Source organism: Ceratotherium simum, chromosome 7 (genome assembly GCF_057802395.1).
Source record: "Ceratotherium simum simum isolate JZ-2026a chromosome 7, ASM5780239v1, whole genome shotgun sequence".
Lineage (NCBI taxonomy): Eukaryota > Metazoa > Chordata > Mammalia > Perissodactyla > Rhinocerotidae > Ceratotherium > Ceratotherium simum.
The window spans coordinates 11,614,507-11,637,397 of record NC_141906.1 but is presented as its reverse complement, the minus strand read 5'-3'; the positions used below and the strand labels follow the sequence as shown (position 1 = coordinate 11,637,397).

Genomic DNA, 22,891 nt, shown 5'->3' with positions numbered 1-22,891 from the left:
CTCTTGCCTGGTTTCACTGGAACCTTTCTCCTGGTTCTCATCTGCCTTTCTGGTCACACTGGTCACTCTTTCTTAGTTACCTTTGGGGACTTAGCTTTTTTGCCTGTCAGTGTTTGTGTTGGCCGAGATTCTTCCCCTTTCTGCCTGCACACAGTCCCGGGACGTTGTTCACCTGTGGTGTTGCCACCTGCTATTGATGAACACCGAGTTTTCTCCTGGGTCGTAGCCCTGGTTTTATGACTGCGTCCTGAATTTCTCCTAGATGTCCATAGGCATCTAAAGTTCCATATGCCCTAAACTAAACTCATCTTTTCTGCAGACCTGTTCCTTCTGACTTTCTTTATTAGAGGATGGCACCGTCTGGTGCCCAGGTTGGAACTCTTGTACTGTCCTCATTAAGTCTTGGGTGTGTTGATTTTTCTGTGGTCCCTTTGTCTTGCTTTATGCTTTCTGACATGTAATACTTTTTGAAAGAAATTATTTTTTAAAATGTGAGCTATCATTAGCACTTTTCTAAAAGACCGCTGTTTCTTGGAAGGGGGGGAAAGCAAAACAAATATGTTTAAGCAACGTTTTTAAAATGTAAGCCTTTTAAAAGATTGTTTCTAAGATTTGTAATTTCTCAAACTTCAAATTTATCAATCAGCAATTTTGAAGAAAATTGTGTTCTGCCGTTGTATTGTTTTTATATATTTAGGAGGTGGTTCTTCTATTACACTAATTATTATTAGATACGTAGGAGGTAAAATCCATAAAGTTCTGAAATTCTGCATCTCTTGATAGCTTTTCCTGCTGCTGATGCTTTGTGTGATTACCATGTGGGCTGTTGGATACATCCTGGACTTCAATTCAGATTCTTGGCTTTTAAAAGGATGTCTTCTAGTAACATTGTTTTTTCTGACATCTTTGTTTCCAAGGTGTGTATACTAGTCTTTGCAAGGCTGGTTATTGAATTTCCAATTTGATTGCTTATTTTTATTGTCAGTTAGCTGGAATCACAGATTTTTATTGAGCTATGAATGTTACTTATTACCATGTGGAAATATCCTCAGGGTGGTGGGAGAGAAGGGCTTTGGTAGCAGATGATTTGTCTGAAAGCAAATTGGTCAACCCCGTAATTTGATTGAATTGGCAATTGGTGGAAAATAAATATCCTAGCTCACTTTTTGAATTGTTAATTTTGGTGAATAATGGGAAGATTTTTGTAACTATTTTGCATCCTGAAGCATTTTTGCCCGTTTTTCAGAAATTTTGTTTTTTCCTTTTCTAAATCTAAATTTATTTTAAGCTAGTTATTTTTTGCTCTTAATGTTTTTTAGTTGAAACAAGCTAATTAAGTCATAGGAGATAAAATAGTAACTATGGTATAGTTCTCTTTTTAGGAAAATATTTATGCATGATTATGTATAGTCAGTGGGTAAGAGTTAGATTGCCTGGGTTCAGGTCAAGCTTTACCACATTACAGTGTGACCTTGAATAAGTTGCTTTACATAAACTCTGTGTGCCTCAATGTCTTCATCTGTAAATGAGGATAATTGTGACAATGCCTGCCTCATGGTCAATACATATACAATGGTTAGAACCATGGCTGACACACAGCACTCAATAGTCATGTCACACCCCAATCTCTTCTTCTCGCTTCCCTTTCTTAGTAAGACGGCATCTGTTTCCTCATGTGAATAATGAGTATCGTCCTTGGATTACTGTCGTCCTCACTTCTTCCCTTCTCTTCACTTCCCACATCTAGCCCATTGCTAAGTCCTTCCTGCTCTCCCTCCAATTGGTCTGCTCTCTCCATCGCCTCACCTGGCACCCTAGACCCTAGACCCAGCCTCCTAACTGGCGTCCTGACTTCAGCACTTACCCCTATAGTTCATCCCCACTTATATCGGGGTGGTCTTTTAAAAGGCATGTCCATTTCTGTCATTTCTCCCTGCTTAAAGCCCTCCTTCAGTGGCTTTTCCTTATACTCAGAAACCCAACTCCCTGCTTATGAGGTGTTATGTAATTCATTCCCTCCGCTCTGACTTCATCTTTTTCCTCTCTTCCCTTCACTGCTCTCCAGGCTCCTTTCTGTTTCTAGAACACATCACACTCATTCCCACCAGGGCCTTGGCTGATACCACATCCTTGCTTATCTGGAGACCGCGTTCAGGCCTCAGTTTCAGTGCCGTCTCCTTAGTAAGGCCATTCCTGACGAACTCTGCTGCATCACACTGATTTACTTTCTTCATAGCGTGTCATCACTGTTTCCTGGAATATATGACCCAGACAAGCAGGAAACCTATCTCTCCTGTTGAACATTTTTTTTTTTTTTGTGAGGAAGGTCAGCCCTGAGCTAACATCCATGCCTATCCTCCTCTTTTTTTGCTGAGGAAGACTGGCCCTGGGCTAACATCCGTGCCCATCTTCCTCCACTTTATATGGGACGCTGCCACAGCATGGCCTGACAAGCGGTGCGTCGGTGCGCGCCCGGGATCCGAACCCGGGTCGCCAGCAGCAGAGAGCGTGCACTTAGCCACTACGCCATGTTGAACATTCTCATTCACTTAATGAAAGAAAAATGTGGTGATGATGGTCCCTAGAAAAGGATCTGGAAGGAGGTACGCTGTTGCTCTCCTCCGGGTGTGATCATGCGTATTCCTGTGCTCTTCTTTCGCTTGCCAGCATTTTCTGGAATAAGCATGCGCCTTTTGTCATAAGAAAAAACAAAGTATTAGAGGAATCTTGCCACTTGGTCACTTAAGAGCGGGACAGTTGGCTGGAAATGAATTAGAATTTAAAAGTAAAGTAAAAGCTCAAATTTCTGAAAAATAGCAAAATGCCTAAAATTATCTACTATTCAGAAAACTTGTAACTTGGAGATATTCATTCATTTTCCACTAATTGGATTGACTTAGTCTCCAAATAAATTTCAAGCCAAATCACCAGGAATCATAATCATCACTTTTTTTGGTTTTTGGTTTTTTTTCAGAGAGAAAGCAAAGGCTTAGCAATATCTACTTACCTAGGATAGTGGCATTTGAGATTTTTTTGATTTCGTAGAAACCCACATTGTAAAAAATTTATATGAAAACGTTTATTTTTGATGACAGTGAGTTGAGGGCTTCCTTAGCTAGGCTTGGCGTGTGGCCACATTCAAATAGGAGACAAATGCACATGGCAACTTTATCTATGCTGCTTTCCTTTCTCCCCCACTCCTCTAGAGTCCCAATTTCATGGAGGTAAGCAGCTGCAAAATTCTACAGTTATTAGGCTGCAGGGGTGGTTGCTTGTGGACGCAGCCTGCCATGTGAGCCTGTCAGAAGGACACAGGTCATGGTAGCAGGCTCTTACAAGTTAGGTAGTCCTCTGCACTCCTTAATCCGGTCACACGCGTCTTTGCTGCAGCGTCTCAGACAGGTCACGCCCTGGGCTTGCCTGTGCTCCGTCTGGCCTGTTCTGGCAGCATACTGGGTGCCTGAGGTTTGGGATCTTTAGTTCTTCTCAGATATTACTTTATCATAGTTATGCTTATGATCTTGATGGCTTTTTTAAACCCTTTTCATACCCATCATCAACCATTGTTTTTTCCTGGTATAAATTTTAAAATAGATCCAAATAAACTATATTCATGCATAGATTTACTATATTATTCAATGTAAAAGAGAGATTTTTTCTTTTGAAATTACAGTATAAGCATTTGAATAGGTTATATGTGGACTTCCAAGTTGCTTGTTACCCAAGTAAGGTGGTTAGTGTTCTGATGACTAGTGCCACTTGTAGCCTTATGTATCTTTTTTTCTCTTTGTGAGGAAGACCAGCCCTGAGCTAACATCTGTTGCCAATGCTCCTCTTTTTGGTGAGGAAGATTGGCCCTGGGCTAACATCTGTGCCCATCTTCCTCTACTTTATATGGGATGCCGCCACAGCATGGCTTGACAAGCGGTGTGTTGGTGTGCGCCCGGGATGGGAACCTGTGAATCCTGGGCCGCCGAAATGGATCGCGCACACTTAACCGCTGCACCACCGGGCCGGCCCTACCTTTATGTATCTTTTTATGTAATAGAGTGTCTCCTTCTCAAGCTGGTTGTGAGATGAAAGTGCATCTGTATGTTTCAGAAATACACTGCTAGCCTCTAGAAGAGAGCTTGTTAAATGTGAAGGTGAATCTCTAAGGATTTAAATCTCTGCATTTTGGAGTTTTGAAAATATGATATGCCAAAAAAAGAAATACAAATAGGATATATCAACAGAAATAAAAAAGGTTCATTGAAAATATAAAGTAATATAAAGGAATGAAATGATGTATAAGTTATAAGAACTAGAATATTCACTTCTTGAGAGTCTTTGTGCTTCAGTTTTCTCGTTTGTAAAATGGGGTGATGATGGTACATAACTCTATTGCCACATGGAAAGTGGCACATGGTGAGCACGCAGTAAGTGTAGGGTGTTGTAGTTATTTAAGGGAATCATCATCATTATTATTATTATTATTATTAGTTAAGGGAATTTAGAACTAAAGTTAATATGAATCATATTTGTTTTCACTAACAGCTTATGTTTATCCTTTTTTCTTTTAGGTTCTTGTTTGGGTATAAGAGCCTTGTGTACTTACCGACGGTCTTTCTGCTAAGTTCCATTTTTTGGATATTTGTGACTTGGTTCATCTTATTCTTTCCTGATATCCTTCAAGCTTAAATGTAAATGCATATCATATCTCATTTTGCCTTTAAAAAATAGTAATGCCATTGTTATAAATTTGGATATGAGAAGAGATCCAGGCAATGCAACTCACTTTTGTATTCGTTTAATGATTCTGGCTGAAGATGTTTAATGTTGAAAATCTACTCAATTCTGGAAATAATCTCAGAGCACACTGTGGAAACAGTAGGTGTCTAGTATTTATTACTCATAGGAAGGAAATAGTGGGATGAATTATTGTCCTACTTGGACTTAGAAAAATTTGTTGTATTGCCTTGAGATTCCCTTCAAGGTCAGATAGTCCGTTTGACTTGGTCAGCAGTTATAGTTGATAAATAAATCTTCTGGGTACCAGATGGCCTGTATGGGAGGGCTATTGGGGGAAATGTGTCCCCTCAGCAATGGTTAGTGCAGTGTTATTAGCCATGGCGGTGATTCTCAATCCACAGTAAAAATAAACTTACATCGCCACCCAAAACATATGTAAAAAAAGTTAATACTCTTAATATGTGCTTTACTCTGATATTTTGTTATTTTACCCTATTCTATTACCTTGTTGAAAAATGCTGGTCACAGCTCATTTAATTCTTTCATGGCCTACTAATGGATGCAGCCCATGGTTTTTTGTTTTTTTTTTTTTTTTTCAAAAAGCTCATGTAAGGCATAGGTTTATCACTCAAGGAGCAGGGCCCAGGCCAAGCCCAGCTTAGGGGTGTGTTGTGCTCTTAGGGTTGGTCAAATCCAGTCACCCAGAAGTGGAGAGTGGCAGTATGTCTTGTTTTATAGCTTTTTATAGATCCTGTTAGGAGGGAGGCATTTTCTCCAATTTTCCATCTTCCCACCTCTTCGCAGTCTCCCTTCTCCCCTTCCAAGGTCCCTGGGAAGCCGTGCTAGCCTTGCTTTCATTACTGGGTAGGAAAAGAAGGAATGTGGTGGAGGGAAATGTACCTTTAAGCATATTGCTTTAAGTTCTGTGTTATTTCTCTTTCTTGTAATGGCGTTTTTGAAAAGAAAGAACAGTGCTTATGGGAGAGATGCATACACTCAGTTCAAGAATATTTTTTCATCGGAATAAACGTAAAGTGAGGGAGGCCTGTGAGTTCTCAGAGTGCACACATGTACCTTCATTATAGCATGTTTTTACTTTAATGATGCTTTTTAATTCTGAGCATTATCTCTAATATTTTTCTGATTCCTTTATCTAAATGAGGTCATTTGACTTTTTTTAAAAGATTTTATTACATCTAACCTTTGTCTCATAATTACTGATTTAGGGGCAGATTTTTAAGCACTAGTCTTATTACCACCACTTAGTAAGACTTGGAGTATCATTATGTGATATAAAAATACTTTATAAGTAACCGTGAGTGTATAAAATAACAGCACAGGACTCATCAAAATCACTTGTAGAAGTTCCTGGTGAATTCTAGGGTAATTGACATGATACTCAGAAGGTCTGGCTGATATTTTTGTTTACCGACCCATGTGGCAGTGGGTAGACGCAGTTTTTAAATTGCGTTTCTTGATGAATTTTTAAAAATTTGAGCCACCCACATTATTTCATATTTTGCACAAAATGTGAGATAGATTTTATTTTAAATTATTTCAAATGTGCATAATCAATATTAACAAAAATGTAACTCTGCTGTAGTTTGAAAACCTCAATTAAAGAACTTAGTATTCAGTTGAGTTTAACTATAAACTGTTCAATATTTCTGAAGATGCCATTGCATTAGAAGAGCTGATTTCCATAGCTAGACAGAGTCTCAAGATGCTGGAGTTGACAGGATGAGTATTTAACTCTCATAAAGCTGTTTGATGGAGGCACCCATATGAGCCTGCTGCTGGTGAGGGCGTGTCAGTCAGGAGGGGGCGCACTTTGCCATCAGATCAGTGTTTTTCAAGCCGGATGTTAGATGCTGTTGGAACTGCCCTGGGTATGCACTGAGGTGCTGCCCTGCACAGACCCATCCCGAGTGTCTGAGGGTGCCAAGTCCGGATTGCGTGGGGCTCTACAGCCACCTTGTCCCTTACGGGAAGAGGAGCTGGGGCCCTGTGGAAGGAGTATGGTCTTTGGAATTAGAATGAGTTGGCGTTTTGGCTCTTTTTCATACTAGTTCTGTCCCATTGGGAGTTACTGAATTTCACCGAGTCTCAGTTTTCCTGTCAATTGGGGATAATGGTCCTGAGCTTGTGGGCGGCTTCGAGGATGACTGCTGCGATGTCTGTGAAGTGCTGACCGAGTTCTCACTGCGTGATTGGCGTTCTGTAGATAATCCGTGTTATTTTGTTATTATTAATTACTCTTAGGAACAAAATCTGAGTAGAAGGCCCCATGTTGAAATTCATTTTAAGAACAGCTCTAGTTTAGCTTCTCAGACAATCACGTTCTTTTGGTGCATTTTATATATTCAGTAAGTAACGTATTTGGCCTTTATGAGGCAGGATTGAGTGAAAGAGACAGGACCTTACTGAGGGTTTTGGAGGTAAGATGAAGACTCAGGGAAGAAATGGTGAACCACTGAGCGTTCATTTGTGATTCTGGCCGTGGCTAACCGAGTTAAGTGTAAGAGGGATGAGTACGTGGGAAGTGCTGTTTCAGAGAATCCGTGTGTACCAGTACCTGTTGTGGTGACGATGATGTAGCTTCAGGTCCAGTGGGAAGGAACAGGAGCATTGACTAAAGGCACGGTCTGGGTAGTGACGCAGCTGTCAAGGAAGCCAGTGTGTTCTCCAGTAGCAGTGTGAGGATTTGAGTGTCCAAGCAGAGGACAACAGCAATCTCGCTGTCCTCTGCACTGGCAGCACACACCTGAAGTGTGTTTGCTCTGTTTTCATTGCTGTTCTTTTAAAAGAGACAAGGTCAGACGGGAGCACGGACGGAGGAACGTGACCAGAAGACTGTTGTGTAAGGAACAGTGTTGTCACTTATCCTGGAGGTGTGAGCACTGCCTTTTAGTTTCAGGTGTTTGGATGGCTATCATCTGGAAGCCAGTGCATTGTATAGAATGGGCGCTCGATGGAAGTGTAGTGCACAAATGAGGACTGAGCTTCTGTCAGGTGGTTGTAAAGGACAGCTCTAGTGTAGATCCAAAGTGTGGAGCTGAAGGGTCTGCAGAACGAAAACCAGTCAGTCAGGTTCCAGAAAGGCCAATTTTAGCTCCCTACTGAGAGACTTTCTAACTGCAGAAGGGTCACGAGCTCCCTGACATGTCTATAACAACTATCGTCTCAGCTCTAAGTGCCATTGAATAAGCGTTCTTAGGTTCAGGGAAGGGAAGAGAATCCTCTGTAGGGGATCAGGAAAGACCTGGCAGGGGAGGGAGAATCTAAGTGAGGTCTGGAAGGCGGGTAGGACTTGGACTTCCTGAAAGTGTGGTTTTAGAAGTAGATGGGGAAGTGGGAGCGTTTGGGGTCAATGAACCACACGAACAAAGGGCATGGAAGCAAGGGGTGTTTGCTTTTATGTGAGGGGATATAGTGCAATTCACTTCACTTGGAGAGAGAATCCAGTTATTCTCCTCGGACTGGTTTTGAAAGTTATTCAGAACAGGAGCCCAACAGTCAGCTCAACATGCAGGATCATCATATGATTCAACCGAATGTGGCTTTGAGAGTGTGTCATGTGTGTTGATCACAATTTTTTGTGTGTGTGTGAGGAAGATCAGCCCTGAGCTAACGTCTGTCACCAGTGTTCCTCTTTTTGCTGAGGAAGACTGGCCCTGGGCTAACATCGGTGACCATCTTCCTCCACTTTTTATATGGGACTCCGCCACGGCATGGCTTGACAAGCGGTACGTTGGTGCGCGCCCAAGATCCGAACCCCGGGCCGCTGCAGCAGAGTGCGCACACTTAACCATTCCGCCGCCGGGCCGGCCCTGTGTGTTGATCACAATTTTATGGGGATGTGATCCTTTAGCAAAAGGTCTTGATCTATGTACTTTTTTTTTTTTTTTTTGGTGAGGAAGATTGGCCCTGAGCTAACATCTGTGACAGTCTTCCTCTATTTTGTATGTGGGTCACTACCACAGCATGTCTTGATGAGTGGTGTAGGTCTGTGCCCAGGATCCAAACCCATGAACCCGAGACGCCAAAGCGGAGCATGTGGAACTTTAACCCCTGTGCCACTGGGCCAGCTCCTTCACCTGTGTACTCTTTAATAGTGTTCTTCCTGATTCATTCTAAGTAAGCTTTATTCATTAAAACTCAGTTTCATACCACTTTTCTGGACCCTATCTCTTTCACAAAGCCAGGCCCATCTGCAGGTAAACTGATTAACTAAACCAACAAGATTTGTTCTTGTCTACTTGAACCAGATGGGGTTTGCTGCGTTTTGTGGGTTAGAGCAGTGCTCCTGAAACTGTAATGTGTGTGTGGATCCCCTGGGGGTCTTGTTAAATTCCAGAGTCTGGTTCTGTGGGGCTGGAGTGAGGTCTGAGTTCTGCCTTTCTAACAAGCTCCCAGGGAGAGCCGCTGATGTGGGTCCCTGGACCACACTTGGGATAGCAAGGGTTTAGGGTCTACTTTATGGCCATCTTTTCCACTCTGAGTTTTGGCAGAAGACCACTTGGCAACACTTTGGAAGTTACTGTGTCAGTAATGATTTGAATCGGGCCGGGAGAATTGGTTTACTCCTGGTGTATTAGTTTGTTACTGCACGTTCTTTTTTCTTTCCCTGGAGGGGATTTTTACTTTTCATACAAAGAATTTGTACCACTTCAAAAACATTTCAAAGCAGGTAATGTTTATCCTGGAAACACTTTTTATCTTAATTTATCCATAGTATCTGCTTTCCCAAATAGTGTTTGATTTATAATCACTTTGCAGGGAGAACAGTTTCTTTGGTGTGTTTCTCAATTGACTCTTGCTAATACACTTACAAGGATTAGGTAGTAAACTTTCCAGTAGAAAATTTTTGAAAGTATTTATCTAATATATAGGGAAATAGTTTTAGTTGGAATCTCTGAACCAAGTGGCTTGTTTCTTGGAATGATTTTGTTAAAATGACCAGAAAATATTTTTTTTAGCTGGTCACAGGAGAGCCGCAGTTACACCATTAGAGATTAATCTATTTGGATCTTAAATGTTTTTCAGTCTTCAGGATGTTCTTCATATATTGCAACTATTCCTGTCAGTACTTCCTGTGCGTTTCAACTAATGAGGAGGGATTAATTATTAGCCAACAGTGAGCAAGTTCCAGTAGGATCAGAACATGGGATGGGGCCCCCAAACATAACATTTAGGGGCAGGGATGTGTGTACGTAAGGGAAGGTGAGGATAGAATGCAGAGAAGGGAGATTCTTAGGCCCCAGTTATGAAACTTGCTTACGTCATAATTATGCTCTTCTTAATGGAAGTCTGATACGTTCCTTAACTTGGCTTTAACATGTAGCAGGCACCCCTTTCTATTTTGCTTTCCTTCTCAGCATAGCAGGCTTCCTCTACTTTTTCTACAAGACTTGGGCAACCGATCCAGGCTTCACTAAGACTTCTGAAGAAGAAAGGAAAACGGTGAGCCTTCTTTGTGATGCTACTGATTTTTTCCTTGGGAGGGTATGTGAACTTCAGAGGGTCATAGCCATGTTGGTTTCTGTCCTGGCTGCGTCTCTAGTGCCTGGCACCTAATAGGTGCAGCGTAAACGTGGAATGCTTAAATCAGCAAAGGAGAGTTCTCCCCTGTCATGCTGTTTCATTTATTTTATGAAAGTTTTAAGAAATATTTTTGTTTTCTGTTAAAGTAGAACCCCACCAAGACTTTGTCAGATGTGATTTCTGCTAGCAGATAGGAGCTCCTCCTTGTTTATGGTAACACTTAGATAATGATCATTTAGCTTCAATTTAACACAGGGAGGGTAACTAGGCAGGAGTCCCCCCGACTGACTGAGAAGGTGCCCCTTCTGTTCCTCAGATGTGAGTTGTCAGGTGACTTGGCGTGTCTGCGTTGCTCATGAATATTTAGCAGTTGGGGAGAGAGTCGTCATCTTTGTTACCTAACACCAGTGTTCCTGAAAGACTGAGCCCTGGGTGCTTATAAGCACCAGTTTTGATGTATACTGATGGCTTTTGTTTCTTTTTGATGAGTGTATATGTATGTATTTATTTTTCTCCAGCAGATTATAACTGGGAGATGATTGCTGTTCATGGAGAGAAGGAGGGGTGTAATTTTTGTGCATTCTAGTTTATTGGCTATGGTTGAAAATGCAGCCTTGAAAAGTCACATTATTTTAAGCACAGAATGATTTAGTGGCAAGTCTTCCAAATTGCTTTTCTAGCTACCTCAGTTCAGAGAGAGGGCTGTGCGAATTGTATATAACTGTGCGTTATACGTTCCCCAATGAAACGTAAACGTGAGGTCAAACTTCCTGTCTTTCAGAACATCATCACCCTTGCAGAGACAGGCTGTCTGGACTTCAGGACATTTTGTACATCATGTCTTGTGAGTGAGTCTTTTCTTTATGATTTTTTTCCCATAGTAAAAGCAAATTCTTGGTTACGTTGCTCATGTAAGCGCTTGTCAAATCTTCATGGTATGTTTATACACCTTTGTTTTCACCAGGTTCTCATTTTGCATTGCTGCCAGAACAGTTTTCTGCCTTGACCATATGGGAGCGTGATGTTTGTAATCTCTTGCAGTTGCCTGTGGTTAAATCTCTCTCTGTGTTTGTTGGCTTTTTCCTGCCATGAGGCGTACATTAGAGCTCACTGGGAGTCAGAGGCTCATGATCACCCTGGAAGCCACTCAGTGAAACCTCTCATTTTGCAATCAAGGAATCATGGCCTAAAGGAACCTTCCCCAGATTATTGGCAGAGCAGAAATGTGACTCGGGTTTCCTCTCTCTTATTCCAGTGCTCATTCTGCTGGGTGGTAGTGCCTCATTTCCCCTTAGTCAGTGTCAGTAGGCTCTGGAATTCAGACCCCCTTTAGTGATGGCCTAATCAAAATAGATGTGTGGAAGTAAGTATTGCTAAGGCATTCCAGAGCCTCCATGTGAATTGGTGATCTATTTAGGATTATTTGTGCCAGTGTCTTTATGATTTAGGAATAAAATTTTGCTTGTGATTTGTTACCACTTTGAAACCCTGAATTTTGCTTAGGCCTCTCTTAATTGCCCATTTAGATAAGGAAGCCATTAAGGTCACTCCACTGCCATGTGTGCAACTCCTGTGTGGCTCGATACGATCAACACTGCCTGTGGACTGGACGGTGCATCGGTGAGAAAGTGAATTTCTCAGTTTCCACTGCGAAGTTAAGCTTATGTTTAGTTACGTGTGGGACTTATAAGAAAAGTGGAGAGGTATCCAAGGGGTCCATTTTGTAGCTCTTCCTTGTCAGAGAATCATCTCTATGGTATAATACTTTTGGAAAACTGATTGTCGATGTTGATAATAATAATGTCATTTGTAAAGTATTTTGTATAGGACAGTATATTGTATAGTATTTTCAGACACTTTCATATATAGTATCCTATTTGATCATCAGAGCACATCTATGATGTTGGTATTATTATCTCCATTTTAGAGTTAAAAAAAATGTAAAAGGTAAAATTATTTGCTTGCGGTCACATTAGTAGTATCAGTGTCCTGCTCTGAATACCATGATCTTACCATGTTTTGTGGCTGTGTCTCTTACTCTTCTTCTCTACTTGCCTCCTTCCAAGCTCAGGTAGGAGCTAGAACCAGAGACAGCAGAGATCTGGGCATTGCCTTCCACCCAGGGAATGTTCCTTGTCCTCATTCCTCTGAGCTGTCACAGTAAAAGCCAGGGGTTTATTATGAGGAACTTGGGAGGAACTATGGTCGTTGGAGAGGATGTGCTTTTATAATCTTGATGAACAGAAGGCTGCCTCGGCTCAGATAGGTTTTGTCGGTGTATTTTGATGTTCTCCACTGGTCCTGAAGAACAGACGGAGACATAATTGCTGGGATCCCAAGCTTTATGGACCCCATCCCACAATAAAGATGAGATGATTGGCATTATAACAGGCAGCTTTGAATGGCAGTGGAAAAACAATAGTAGTGAGCCCATATGTTTTTATCACACTGCATTTAACGTAGTGTTTCCACATACATCAGCCTGTTTGGTTGCCACAGGCCTGTGAAGTAGACAGAAGAGATATGATCCCCATATGACAAGTAAGAACACTGGATCAGAGAAGTTAAACAGCGTACGTCTACTCACACAGATAGTCATTTGTAGACCTAGGTCTCCTGACTCCACAGGGTGCTGCTGCTTCTGCGGGGCTTTGCTGCCTCCAGAGAAGGTGGGAACGTCATGCTATCTGAGGAGCTTTTGTGCCATTAACGTCAAAATGCTCCCATCGCCAGCATCAAGAGGGCAGCACGTACAGCAGTGGGCTTGGTTGCTGGGCACCCTCACCCCTGCCTCACTGCTGTAGGCCTTTCTCAGGCTGCACTGTGCCCCGCTTTTGCTGTGTCCAGTCTCCTGCAACGTGTCTGTGTAGTGCTGCTGCGCAGATTTGTTTTCTCTGCTCCCATGCTCAGGTCAATCCTTGATGTCCAGCAGTTGTACTTATATAAACTTATTACATGAAGGAAGGAAGAGACACGCTGTGATTCACCCAAAATCCTGCCCTCTCCCCTTCCTCCGACACGACAAAGGCCATCCTAGAGCTATATGGGCTTAGTAAAGCCTTTGTTCTATTCGAAAACCGTGTCTTCTTTCAGATAAGTCATGAATTAAAGTTAGTTCAGTTAACATGGACAGTTGACCAGGACATATCAGAGCTGTTTGGTTTTGGTTTAGTGGTATCTAAAAGCAAAGCAACAGCTTCTCTCTTTTTTACTTTAGTGAAGGCTTTTGACAGGAAGGTGGTTAATAAGGTCTTGATCTGGAAGATCATTGTAACAAAGTATTAAATATGTTGTTTTTCTTTTTGGTTAGGTTTTGGCAACCATCACTATTACATATTCTTCTTATTTTTCCTTTCCATCGTGTGTGACTGGATTATATATGAATCTTTCATCTGTAAGTATAAATTTTTCTCACAACAAGCTCACGCACCCACACCTACGTACACTTTTCCCTGTAAACTCTCGTATGTCACATTCTGGCCGGGTGGTTATAAACTATACCCCTAATAAAAATGAAACGGATGCCTCTAAGACTCAGCCGTGGGGTGCTGCAGGAAATGCTGGAGGAGGGTAGTCGTCAGTACTTTGGAAGAGATTGTGCTCTAAAGTGGCCTTGATGGATTTGAGAAGTGATCAGAAAGACAAGTTCATCTAAGGCAAGTGCAGATTTATCCCCCAGTGAAGTGAGGAAAAATCAGCTGCTCAAGTACAAAGCAAGGGAATTGATAAGCAAATAAAACAGGAAAAAAAGAATGGTTGGGTGGAGAGGTTGGGGGCGGGGGAAGGTTGTCACAGTAATTAAGGAACAGAACTCTGAAAGCACATGCCGTTTGATAAATATCCAGTCACAACATAGAACTCATGGGAAAACTGTAACAGTCATTGAAAAGATGGAAATAATAACTTGGAAGAAGACATTAGATCGCTTATTCTGCGTCGCCGAGAGGGGAAGGTGACTTTTCAGTAGCAGCATCAAAGGGCGTCTGGAGGTCTCACGTGGGAGTGACATCCAGCGGTTCCAAGGGGGTTGGCTAAGAGGAACAGGGTTTACATGGAAGCAAGAAGGATTTTGGTAGCTGTTGAGAATTGCGTGACTATGCTTTTCAAACCTTGGAATAGGCTACTTAACTAGAAAAACTTAGAATTCTTGTTGTTTATCTATTTTGACTTTATTTGTTTAACTTTTTATTATTTACGTATTTTGAAGGCTTGTGGAGAATTGACTCTGGAGGCAGAGGCTTCACTACTAACCTGTTTCCATCCACCCTCCTGTTATAGTCATGCTCAAGTCTTGGATTTTGCCAGTAGAATACTAAATACTAGTTTGTTACTTGAGCTAAAATCTGGAATGGTTCAAGAAGACGTTGGAAAGTTTTTTTCCTACATTTTTTTCTTTTTCACTTAGCATCCCAAGCCCCACCTCTCCCTACCCCCCCACCCGCTGGCTTTCTTTACTTTAAATTTTCTTTAGTTTTTGAAAGATACTTCCGCCTAAGCCTCTCAGTTTCCCTTCCCAGAAACATCCAGTATTATAAGTTGGTTTTTGTTTGGGCTTTCATTTTTAGAGGTTGTTAATTAATCTCTATGTGAAATGGTCTGTTTTTGTCCTGCCATAGGTGTGGAGAGGGCTTCAGTTACCTTGTCAGGCCTTTCCCACCTGACGCCTTGCTTGTCTGATCACTAGGGAATGCTTTTGTAGCTCAGTGTAACTGTCACCTTCTCGAATGGATCTCGTAGTCAGAAGGTTGTGATCCGTGATCCCAGTTCTTGTTAAAGGCCGTCAGTACTCCTGAGCATCGGAACTTTAAAACCTCTTAGATTATGTCCTGTGGTGTAAGAAATAAAAGAGTTTCTGACAGTGCTTCTTTCTGTTGAAAAGAGCTGCCCTTTTAAGGCTGACAATAAAACATATTCCTGGAAAACCTTTTTAAGCTGGCCCATGGACCAACTTGTCCCTTGGACTGGATCCTGAGGGAAAGGAGCCAGATTCTACACCACTCTTGTCTCTCCCTCCACTAAAAATAGTCACCTTTGTTTGGTGTCTATGTCCAGCATAAGACTGTACTGATAAGGACAGAAGTAATTTTCCATCATGTTCAGTCTTTCCAAGTTGCTGTCTCAGTACATGCGTTGGTTCTTCCCTCCTCTTTGTCTTTATTCTCTGGCTCTGAACCAATTTTTATATTATGTTTTGTTTCTTAGGAACAGTCCCACCTTACGTTCACTTACAACTGTGTAGGCTAGCTACACGTATTTTGTTACTTTTATCCCATTTATATTCTGACAATATTTCTTTACATTGAATGAAGATGTCGTGTCATTTATCATTTCACAGACAGGAGAAATGAACTTGTGCTTCATTTTTCTAATGAGGCCTCACTCATCCCACCTTCTTTGTTACTATTAATGCTCCCATTACTATAGTCCTGCTCTGTACCCTCCCCACCGTGTGATCCAGTTGTAGCTACTTCTGGCTCTGCACAGCCTCCGTGCATTTCATCTTTTTTGGGGTCTGTTTTCAGGGTGGACAGTAAGTAACTGAGAAAGTGTCAGCATCCTACAAGTTACAGGGAGAAAGATTTTAGATCACTGTCAGGAGGAACTCCGTAACTGTCAGAGCTATCTAAAGATGAAAACGATTGACTCGGAACAGTACGAGGTCTATCATTAGCCAATGACCACTTGATAAGAATGTATTATTAGTACATAATTGAAGTATTATATTGCATAAGATAATGTACATGCCCATTTGCAGCCATATTTTGATATTAAATCTGAAATCCGTCCTATGAAAACTTCAGTTTGAGGTCATGCTGTGTTATCAAAAACGTTACCAGAAGAGAGCAGTAGAAATCCATAAGCGGAAAGAAAGCAGATCTTCTTCCCACTCAGCAACTGTTTTCTTTGCCTGCTGGTGGAAATTATTCTTTTTTGTCATATCAGGTACAGGGGATGCATCTATCTTTGCTGTCCTAATGAGAAGCTCTAAAGGGAGTGTAATTTGCCTTAACTGGTTACCTTGATTGTTACTCTGTGATGATTGCTTTTCAAATGCTTCTGGCATATATTCATGAAAGATGGTTGGGAATCAAATGACACTCAGAGGAAAGAAAAGAACAGATTTTAGGACTGAAATGGACAGCCAGTTGGTAGTAAAGTCATGGACTCATTTCCTTTCTCAGGAGCTCTGAAGTCCTGCTTTGGGAAAATGTCTAAAGCTCTTACTGTCAGAGGCGTTTATGAAACCTCAAGGTGCACATCTACAGAATTCTCATTTCAAAAACAATTTGCCCTCTATGAATGGTCGTGATGCCTGTAGAAGTCGTTGGCTTTACATAACCTTGAAGATCTGCTCCCTTGTTTCTGCTGCTTCTTACCTGTCTTCTTACTGCTGCTCTTAGCTGCATGGGGGAGGGGTCAGTATCATGAAGCCTGTAATGAAGTCCTCTCTTTTACTTGGCCTGTAAATAGATGTTCTGGGGAGAAACGGAGCTGCGACCATATGAATCTTGCTCCCTCGTCATTTCTTGGAGGTGTCTGTCGTGGATTCTTTCGCCTGAGCTCTCTCCCTTTGCAGGATAACGTATGGTGCAAGTGCAGAAGTACACCCAGTAACTGCATGCTGTGAGGTTCCAGTGGTATCTGGGTGCTTATCGGGTTTCCTGTGCCTGCAGCAGTGGCCTGTTGATCTGAACCTTTAATAAGAGTTTATATTCAGTTCTATAACCGATCTATATCTTGCTATAACATGAATAAGATAGAGAATTTCCTAAGACAAATATTTATTAAATATAATCGTTCTCAGTTGTCAAGTCTTTGAACAGTTCTGGGCAGAGCATTTTATGCTGAGTATGCTGATTTTAGTGATGATTTTATGGACCTTTTTTGCTTTTATGCCATCACTGCCAACTGCCGATGCAGTGTTATCATAGCCTTGACTAACAGTCAGGGACCATTTTTTCATCTTTGTTAGTTGTGCCGGCATTTGGAAGATCAAATCTTAAAGTGGAGTTCTGATCTGTGCCATTATGTCTTGCTTTCTCTTTTCCCTAAATAGAACTGCAGTGATTGTATCTTCTTGAAAAATGATCACTAGTTTGTTGCCTTTTTAAATAATGGCTTCATTTTTTGTGAATTCACAGATTGGTCGAATCATTGTGCCACAACCTTCAGAGAAGATGGACTGTGGACCTACCTTAATCAGATTGTGGCCTGTTCTCCTTGGGTTTTATATATCTTCATGCTGGCAACTTTCCATTTCTCATGGTCAACAATTTTATTATTAAATCAACTCTTTCAGGTATTTTTTCTCTTATAATGCCTTTGAATAAAATTTCCAGTAGCCTGTAGTAAGGTAGAAAGACTTGAATTTTAATTCAGAAGACTTAGATTCTAGTTCCACCTCTATCACTTAGTCTTTGGGTCTAGGCATGTCATTTGACTCTTGAATTTCAGTTTCCTTGTCTGTAAAATGGGGATAATAATCCCTGTATACTCTCACAGGATGGTTTAAGGGTTAGAATAATAAATTGTTAGTGTTGGACCTAGGAATTACCTAATCTGACCTCTTTATTTTACAGAGGTACAGAGAGGTGAATTGAATTGCTCAAGGTCACCCAGTGAGAAGCAAAATCAGAACTGGAAACTTAGGTCTTCTGCCAGTCCAATTCAAGTGCTTTTTCTGTCATACAATTAAATTATATGGTGTGTGAAAGCATGGCTTAAACTGTAAAGCATTGTGCAGATGTGAGGTGATGATTTTCCCTCACTTTTTCCAACCATGTTTGTCCTTGTTATGCAGTGCTTAAGTGGATGGAAGTGAGGGAAAATGAACGATATATCACTAACAAACGGAAATGGTAATTACACTTCCAGAGAAGGTCATGGCCATTAGAAAGTTCAAGCTCCAGGGGAGTAGCCACCTTTAGCTTTCTGTGAAGCTTCTGTCCATTCCCTGCTGCCTGCCTTCCCCTATGAGCAGAACCTAATTCTCATTGTTGGCTGTGGCCTGCCCTCATGGAATGGACAGCCATGATCAGTCTAAGCCAATTACTGCAAGACCTCAGATAATTAGAGCATTATTCAACAAAAGCAAGATGTATTCCACTTTTATGGGAACGTAACCAATTCTACAATAATAATAATAAAGAAAGAAAAAAAAATACAAAGGGAATTAAGCTAATAGTACTGACTGAACTGAGGTTTCTAAACATTCATCCTAATTTTCTGTCCCTCTGGTATCTACAGACTCAGGCAGTAAGAATGGATATTAGCACCAGTGATTATTGATATTAATTGCTATCATGTATAGTACTTAATATTTATATATGCTTTATATATTCCAAAGCACTTTCCCGTCTATTTCCTCACAAACATTTGAGGTGTAGACTGTGCCAAAGTAGTGTCTGCATTTTATGGATGAGAAAACTAAGCCTAAGAGACATTGAGTGTCTTGCTTATGGCCATAGGGCTAGTAAGAGGAGGAGTTAGATGTAGAATCTAAGGTTTGAGACACCAATTCTAATGCTCTTTCTTGTTTTCTGGACTCTTAGAATAAGTACAAGTATATGAGACTATAATATCCTTAATTTTTAAAAGAAAGGTTAATATATTTGTCTGTATTTTCTAAGGCAGGAAAATGGACTCAAAGTTTTAGATAGTTTTCAAATACTGGAGTTCAGAGCAAAGTTGTTTTCTTAATAAACAAAACAACCTAGTTATTTGAAGCCTTTCTGAGTGCTCTGGTGAGTTATGGTTTGACTGTAGCAAGTCTGCCTGAGTGCATAGATTGCTGGTCAGGACCATGGGCTTTGTTCTCACACCCACCGAGGTGTGATCCCAGTTCTGCTGCTTTCTAAGTTGTGTGGCCTTGGACCAGTTACTTCTCCTCTGTAAGCCTCGGCACTTGGTACCTTAAATGTGTTATCTCAGATCCTTAAACAATCTGGTGAAGATGTGATAATCTGTTTTACAGATAAGGAACTTGAGGTTTGAGTTGTTTTGAGGATTAAATGAGATAACTCAGTGAATAGTAATGGTTTCAATATTTGGGGAGTTTTTAAGTTACCTTAATTCCTAACCTTCCCCAAATTTATGGATTTAAATGTTCTTCACTTCAGATTAACTTTTTCATCAAAGAGATACTAAGAAGCACACACAAGTTGAGATAATAGCACCGATACTGATCTTACATTGTTTTATTCATCTGAAAGTTGCATGCTGAATGTGTTGAGAATCTAAACGTGGCCATAAGCCATGGTTTGAATTACTAAAGCAATGATTTCATGGCTCTAAGTCAGTGCACTGTGCTGTTGAAGGTTAATAAAAATCAGACAATCAAAAAAAAAAAAAAAATAGCCCACCTACTAGATTGACATAGGAGAGTGTAGGTTAGAGCTGCTGAATCTTTGTCCTCACCGGTGATCATTGGTTGGAAGGCTAGGTGGTATAGTCTTGGGGGAGTACTGGGTGTTTGCCTGCGTCCTGAGATGCACTACTGAGAGTGGTGGAGCCTCGGTGTAGTGGTATTTTCACGTACCTTCCAACCTTTTCCAGATTGCTTTTCTGGGCCTGACCTCGCACGAGAGAACCAGCCTGCTGAAGCAGAGCAGGCAGATGAGGCAGACGTTGTCCCTCAGGAGGACCCCGTACAAGTAAGTGAGATCCGTTCTGGCCGCTGAGTCCTGTGGAAGACGCTAGGCTAGCCATTGGTTTCCCTACCTAGTTCCACTGCCCATGGCCGTTCTGCTCTCCTCTAACTTGTTATCTGGTGAAGCTGAACTTCTTTCTTAGAAGCCTCAGTGACAGGAGGTAAGTGGTAAGGTCATGAGCCCCAAGGTGGTAAGAATTTAAGATTTAGTCTACTGGACTCGGCACAAATAATAAGTGACTTTGAAGTTTTGCCAAGGTGGGGACTCTCTCCAGTCGAGCCATGTGGTCACAAGGTTGCATGTGCTGGCGTGAAGCCAGTGTGAGATAATTAAGCACGTGGCTGAGAAAGGCAGCCACAAGGCGCTCGGTAGAAAGTTAGAGTGTGAGCTTTGCCAAGATTTTCAGCATTCTTTGAGCCCTATGTTTAATGTGCCCACCTGTGTCAGGGAGAAGCTAGTGTTTCAGGTTTGGGATCTGTTTTCCCCTGAGCATTGGTTATGTTAAACCTGTCCCCAGTTAAAAATTGAGAGTGTGTGTAGGAAGGCCATCATCTTTTGATGTGAGTGATCAGGCTTTGAAGCTTATCTGCCTGTCGCATGTCTCGGGGTCTTGGAGGCTGGGAGTGCTGCGGAGGTGACCCAGGGCCCTCCCGGGATCTGAGCGCTCGCTGCCTATCTCAGGAGCAGTCTATTTTAAAGCACACTCGTGGTACAAGATGAAACTGTTAGGCTGGTAGACAGGGAAACCCGAGCCTGGGTTATGACTACCATGTGTGTTTAGAGAGGAGAGAAATGACTTAATTGGAAGAGATGGCTAAAGTGATGGGGAGTGGAGAGTAGTGTTAAGCTTGTGATGATTGTTTCAGACGGGTGATAATCAAGTCCCTTTGTCAGTGGTTTAACCAGAGGAATAAATATCCACTCCACTGAAGCATGGGAGCCTTTGTGATAGAGGTGGAATTTTAAGCTGAGCCGTGAAGGTTGTGGTGGGGCATGGTGGAGGTGGAAGGAAGGGCGTTCCAGGCCCCGGAGAAGGGTCTGAATAAAGAGGCAGAGGTGAGAGAGCTGGGCGTGTTGGGGATTGCTGAGTAGTTGCAACATAAGCTGGAGGAACTAATGGTGATGCCTTAGAGCCACTTTGAATCTAGCTCCCAAAATCCTGCCCAAACCAAAGATGTGCCTTGTTTGTCCTCCCCTCAGGGACTTGTACTCACTAGCTGGCTCTGGAGCTGGGCCCCATGCATCCCCAGCATGTCTCCACACTTCTCCCTGTCCATTCCGAGTAGGAATGGATCCTCTTCCTAGGAAGCTGCCTCCTGAGTAGCGATGGTGCTTTCCTGACCACTCTCATTGGACAGCAGCAGCGGCACAAGCATCTTCATGTGCACATGTTTTGATGTGTGTAGAGGTTGGGTTAGGCACTTGAAAGATGGGGCATGTGTGTAAAAGTAAACCTTCCTCATGACTGGACTCGATAGTAGTATTCAGGAATTTAATGGAGAAAAAATGATGCTGAAGACTCTTTTGTCAGGAAGGCTCCAAAGGGGAAGTAGACCTTGACCTGGGCCTTACAACCAGTAGGCCTTAAAAGAATAAGGGGGTTACCTGAGGTTAATGTGGGTTCCAGGGAAGAAGAATGGGGCACACAGTTATGACCACAGGAAAAATAAAGCCAGAGTAGCTATAGCAGAAAGTTGATCAAGATGAGTTTGGAGAGTCAACCCCCAAGGAGTCTTAGGGCGTTATTGTGTAGGGCCTTTAATACAACGATGAGGAATTTGGATTTGAGCCTCTGGGCGGAGGAGTGTCTTTAAGGGGTTTTGATTGGGAGGTGAGGGGCTATGAACATATCAGGGCTTTTGGAGGACCAGTCTCCAAAATGTAAGTCGAAGTAGAGGAATTAAGACAGGGACATAATTTAGAGAGCTGCTTAGCTGGTTTAGAAAAACCCCATCTTGTTGATTTTTTTCTGGCCTCTCTGGCCTTTGAGATAATCAAAGTTAGAATTAGGGCAGTGGGAATGGAAAGAATGAAACTTATTGGTGGCAGTGACCACTCCAGTGAGTGAGGGACCCAAAATGAGCTTAGTAAGTTAGTGGGCAGAAGCCAGGGAATCTCAAAATAGGGATGCAGGTCCAGAATGGGACTCAGCTTCAGTTTTAAGGTGCCATAAACCCAAGGAACCATCTGTTTGACCTCTGGATTCCTGCAGGATCTTCAGATGATGTTCTATATTCTAAGTTCTCGGTGAATGTTTGTGGTTTGAATGAATGAATGTGAGGAGCTAACAGGAAATGTAGTAAGACATGTTCTCTTCCTTTCTCGGCAGCCTCGGTTTCACCCAGAACCTCGCAGATTTCTTCCAGTGTGGCTGCTTTGGCCTGGTCAAGCCCGGTGCGGTAGATTGGACCTCACAGTACACCATGGTCTTCCACCCAGCTAAGGAGAAAGTTCTTCGCTCGGTATGAAGAAAAGCAACCCAAACTCTCACTCCAATTTGTTTGTGTTTATGTTGATGCACTGAGGTCTGCAAGCAAAATGAAGACTTAGAGTTCCCTGAGCCCACAGGGAATCACGGGTGGTTTGTAAAGCCATTGGTGAAAACAGAAGTTCTCAATAAAGGCATTACACTTCTTTAGATTTAGCAAGATGGACTGTTCCTGAACAATCTTCAGACATCTAAAAAACTTTTATATTTTTCACAAGAAAATGCAAGGTACTTTTTTTTTGCAGATAATATTCACTAATTATGGATAAAATGTGATATTTTCAAATACTTTATTGGCTGTTTCAAAATAGTGCTGTTCTTTAAACTTGTAATTTTTGATAAATTATTTGTCTTTGTTTTATCTATAAATATGTAAAAAAATATTTAAATACATGTGCCTGTTTTGCTTTCACCTTAATAAAAATTTTTTTTTGTAGTTGAGGCTTAGTTTCTGACACTTAACACTTCTAGAATCTTA

General features: G+C 41.7%; 1 protein-coding gene across 1 annotated transcript in view; it reads left to right on the top strand.

Moving 5' to 3' along the window:
- The window catches only part of ZDHHC13 (zDHHC palmitoyltransferase 13), a 51,061-nt gene extending 28,212 nt beyond the window's left edge, over positions 1-22,849 (top strand). Inside the window, exons 9-17 of the mRNA XM_004418514.2 lie at positions 784-917; positions 4,563-4,663; positions 10,070-10,194; positions 11,057-11,119; positions 11,802-11,895; positions 13,586-13,669; positions 17,418-17,575; positions 19,831-19,928; positions 22,255-22,849. Of these exons, the coding sequence (XP_004418571.1) occupies positions 784-917; positions 4,563-4,663; positions 10,070-10,194; positions 11,057-11,119; positions 11,802-11,895; positions 13,586-13,669; positions 17,418-17,575; positions 19,831-19,928; positions 22,255-22,393 (996 nt within the window). The 3' untranslated portion in view covers positions 22,394-22,849. The remainder of the gene's footprint in view (positions 1-783; positions 918-4,562; positions 4,664-10,069; positions 10,195-11,056; positions 11,120-11,801; positions 11,896-13,585; positions 13,670-17,417; positions 17,576-19,830; positions 19,929-22,254) is intronic.
- Positions 22,850-22,891: the final 42 nt, after the last annotated feature.